General features: G+C 33.7%; 1 protein-coding gene across 1 annotated transcript in view; it reads left to right on the forward strand.

Annotated features, from left to right (window-relative positions):
* The first annotated feature begins 1,976 nt into the window (after positions 1-1,976).
* Positions 1,977-4,829, forward strand: part of dtwd1 (DTW domain containing 1) — a 6,589-nt gene continuing 3,736 nt past the window's right edge. The window contains exons 1-2 of the mRNA XM_016518436.1: positions 1,977-2,202; positions 3,758-3,901. Of these exons, the coding sequence (XP_016373922.1) occupies positions 2,023-2,202; positions 3,758-3,901 (324 nt within the window). The 5' untranslated portion in view covers positions 1,977-2,022. The remainder of the gene's footprint in view (positions 2,203-3,757; positions 3,902-4,829) is intronic.

Below are 4,829 nucleotides of genomic sequence, written 5' to 3' on the forward strand. Positions count from 1 at the left end.
ACACACACTCTCTCACACACACACACACACACACACACACTCCTCTGACCCAAACAGAGTTAGTGTAGGTGAGCTCTTCTGCCAAGTCACGCAAAGTTGGATTTAGTGGATAATTTGTAACATGTTCTGAATGTAAACGGCGGCTGACGGGTCTCACACTAAAGCCACATTATTCCTCCATCAGATAAAAGGCTTTGATTCGGAGCATCTGGGTCAGATGTGCGCGCTTCATCACCGTCTGTGAATCTTTACACAGAGCCACTTGTCATTTCATGAATATGTCTTGGGTTTTATCTTAAAAGCGTGTTTCTCTCTCGTTCATCTGGGGCTTGTTTGTTGCCTTCAGCACAGAGCATGAGTTCAGTATATCTGCGACAAACACAATCAAAAGCGTGAGCCACGGACACGTCGACTGCGTTCATCACAGCCCTGAATCTGAATGGAATCTGTTAGAGCCTCAAACAACACCGAGACTCAACATAAACGACCGGCTCACATTTCAACATCAGAAACACACCACACAAAATTGCATCGTGACAATTAAACACAGAGAATTTAACGCACAAATTCTCATTACCGTAAGGCAAAATACAAGGATATATATTTCAGTTTTAAATTATTTATACAAGATGCAAATATTATTGTAAATATTAAAATAATTAATATTTAAAATTATTAAATTAATATAAATTATTAAAATATGTATTTAAAACTATAAATTAATATTGATAATTAATTATTTTAAATATAAATAATTTAAATAATTCATACTATTATTTATAATTTATGCTGATCTACATACTGTAGACTGATGATTTTCTTCCTCTGTATTTTTGCGTTGTTTTTCAGTACAAATACTTAAACATTTTAAAACCAAGATATATTTCCTTGAGAAAAAAAATTTAATATTAAAAGATATTAACTCATTTTCTGAAAAAATGTATCACAATTGAGTGAGACAGAATACTTTTTTTTTCAAATTATGACAGAAAAAGATTAACTATAAATTGTATAAAAACACTTAAAAAACTCTGTAGTGCAGCATTTTACTTGACAAAAAAAACGCAAAGTTCTGTTGTAAAGTAATTGTTATATTTTCATTTGATAACATTTTAAGAGACATTTATAAAATTGAAAGTTCAGGGGCTAATAATTAATATAAACATGATTTTGACGATGACCTGAAATAAGTTGACTATTAAAAAGATCAGTTCACAAATAAAAAATATTGGTAACATTTTACAATAAGGTGCCATTTAATGTCTTAACTAACATGAAAATTTATTATAGTATTTATTAATCTTTGTTAATACAAATACAGTTGTTCATTTTTAGCTCAAGTTAGTTCACAGTGCATAAACTAATGTTAACCAACACAACTTTTGATTTTAATAGTGCATTAGTAAATGTTGAAATTAATATGAACTAAGATTAATAAATGCTGTAGAAGTAGGCTATTGTTTATTCTTAGTTCATGTTAAAACATTATTGTAAATTTTTCCCAAAATATTGCTCAAATTGTTACTGCCTTCAGTTATTATTTTGGAATAAATATAAAAATGCATAAAAACACTATGAAATGTATAATTAGTATTAAAAATATTAAATAATATTAATAAAATACAAAATAGAATTATATTTGTTCTCTTTTTTATGTCATATTTATATATAAAACTGCCTCCTCATTTTAAAACACCACTGATATATATATATATATCACGAAATCAGCCCAAAACTTCAGTTGTGTCTGTCAGAGAAGTCTTACTCAGAAAATATGTTATAATAACTTTTGACAGGCACCACAGAAGTTTTGGGCTGTTTTCGTGAGAATCATTCAGTATTAGTATTAGTTAACTTAGCTGTTTTAAATAGTTAATAGTCACTATTTGAACTCACCAGTCTTCTCCAGCTCAAACATCAGCGTCGCGTCTGTTGCTAGGAAACCGCCCGTCGCTCCGCTTCCTGTTTCCTGCGGCGCGGTAGTGTTTCCGGTGCGTGGTGCACACGTGGGTTGTTGTGGCGATGTCGGATCAGGAGAGCAGCGCTCTGAGCGGCCTGCGGCTCGCGTCGCACGCCCCGCTGGATGCCGCGCAGCGCGTCGGCCGGAGGAAGTGCTCGCGTTGCGGTGCGTCGCGCATGTTCTACTGCTACAGCTGCTGCGCGCTGGTCGGGCTGGAGACGCGGGACGTTCCGAGCGTCGAGGTGCGTGAAAACACAGCGACGCGAACAGAAGCATCATTCATACTGGCGTCACTAATGACTTCATTTGTGATCCTGGAACACAAAACCAGTCATAAGCTGAATAAATAATCTTTCCATTGATGTATGGTTTGTTAGGATAGGACAATATTTGGCTGAGATACAACTATTTGAAAATCTGGAATCTGAGGGTGCAACAAAATCTAAATATTGAGAAAATCATCTTTAAAGTTGTTCAAATGAAGTTCTTAGCAATGCATATTACTAATCAAAAATTAAGTTTTGATATATTTACGGTAGGAAATTTACTAAATATATTCATGGAACATGATCTTTACTTAATATCCTAATGATTTTTGGCATAAAAGAAAAATGTATAATTGTGACCCATACAATGTATTGTTGGCTATTGCTACAAATATACCCCAGCGACTTAACACTGCTTTTGTGCTGCAGGCTCACAGATAGTATTAGATTAGAACTGATCGCATGTAAAATAACAATTCAGTGTAAAGAGTCCATTTTCTTACCAAAACTCTTTCTTCTGTGGAGCGCAAAAGGAGATGTTAAGCAGAATGTTCACGCTGCCCCTTTTTTCACATTCAGTGAAAGTAAATGGGGACTGATACTGTAAAGCTTCAATGTGACAAAAAAACAACAACAAAAGTCTAAAGTTTAAGTCATTATCACAGTAGTCACATTTCCCAGAATTCTCCAGAACTGTAAAACTAAACAAAACCCAAAACTTGTCACTGTTAAATACATTTAATATGTGGTGCTCTTAAAATTTTTTTATTTTTATTTTACATATTATAAGATATATTTATATTTTATTATATAATAGTATAAGACATTATGAGAAATGTAGGCCTATTCATTTGGTTTTTACGTTGTTTGTCAAAGGTCTTGAGAACCTATTGAATTTGATTGCAGACTATTATTTGAAATTCAATTAAAAAATTGAATGTGTGAGTTCATAACTAGAACAGTTACATATGCAGTAAACAGTAAAACCATTTGTGTTACAAACTAGTGTATTTATGATTATGATAATATAATAATATGATAAATACCAGTTTGCAGCATAACAAACAGCTGAAATAACTGGATGCGAATGACTCACTGTTATTGGTTATCGCCAGAGTTGAATTTAAATGTGCATAAATAGAGCTGTTATGAGTTTAATTTGTGGACCAACCCAGTTCTTCACGGTTCCTCGAGGAATGAACTGTTTTAAGAATGGTGGTTTTGGATTTACGAGTGAAATAAATTCTGCGGTGAGCATTACTGGAAGAGATGTTCTACAACACGACTTGCTCCATAAATCCACAACCACTTTTCTAAAAACCCACTGGAAATTCCTGAGGTGGACTCGCGGCTCGCAAATACTCATTCTTCTCATAGTTTAAGAAAAACAAAGTGATTTGAGAGCAAGGTTTTCGGTTAATGTTCGCCACACGCGGCTATCAAATGAATAAACATCTCCTTTTATGACCCTTTGGAAGAGTTCTGCAGTCAAACGCTGTGTTTGTTAAAGCTCACGTCTGCTGTTTTTTAGCTGCCGGTGAAGATCGACATCATCAAACACCCCAACGAAACGGACGGGAAGAGCACGGCGGTGCAGGCCAAACTGCTGGCGCCGCGAGACATCACCATCTACACCTACCCCTGCATCCCTGAGCTGGACCAGAGCGCAGAGAACGTGAGCCATAGGGCTGTCAAATAAAAATTTTAATTTTGAATATTCATCAAATTTAAAATATAAATCCGCATTCAACTGCAAAAACGCTGCATTCCAATTTTAGGTGTGCGTCAGGCTGCTTTATCAGTTTAATCAGTTTAATCATTTAAATCTCGTAATTGAACAAAACTGACAAACATTTAAATCTCAAAATCAAACAAAACCGACAAACATTTAAATCTCAAAATCAAACAAAACCGACAAACATTTAAATCTCGTAATTGAACAAAGCTGACAAATATTTAAATCTCAAAATCAAACAAAACCGACAAACATTTAAATCTCGTAATTGAACAAAGCTGACAAATGCCGACAAATATTTAAATCTCAAAATCGAACAAAACCACAAACATTTAAATCTCAAAATCGAACAAAGCCGACAAATATTTAAATCTCAAAATCGAACAAAACCACAAACATTTAAATCTCGTAATTAAACAAAACCGACAAACATTTAAATCTCAAAATCGAACAAAACCGACAAACATTTAAATCTCAAAATCGAACAAAACCACAAACATGTAAATCTCAAAATCGAACAAAACCACAAACATGTAAATCTCAAAATTGAACAAAGCCGACAAATATTTAAATCTCAAAATCGAACAAAACCACAAACATGTAAATCTCAAAATCGAACAAAGCCGACAAATATTTAAATCTCAAAATCAAACAAAACCGACAAACATTTAAATCTCGTAATTGAACAAAGCTGACAAATATTTAAATCTCAAAATCAAACAAAACCGACAAACATTTAAATCTCAAAATCGAACAAAACGACAAACATTTAAATCTCAAAATTGAACAAAGCCGACAAACATTTAAATCTCAAAATCGAACAAAGCCGACAAACATTTAAATCTCAAAATCGAACAAAGCCGACAAA

This window comes from Sinocyclocheilus rhinocerous, unplaced genomic scaffold (assembly GCF_001515625.1).
Source record: "Sinocyclocheilus rhinocerous isolate Xijiao unplaced genomic scaffold, SAMN03320098_v1.1 scaffold1093, whole genome shotgun sequence".
Lineage (NCBI taxonomy): Eukaryota > Metazoa > Chordata > Actinopteri > Cypriniformes > Cyprinidae > Sinocyclocheilus > Sinocyclocheilus rhinocerous.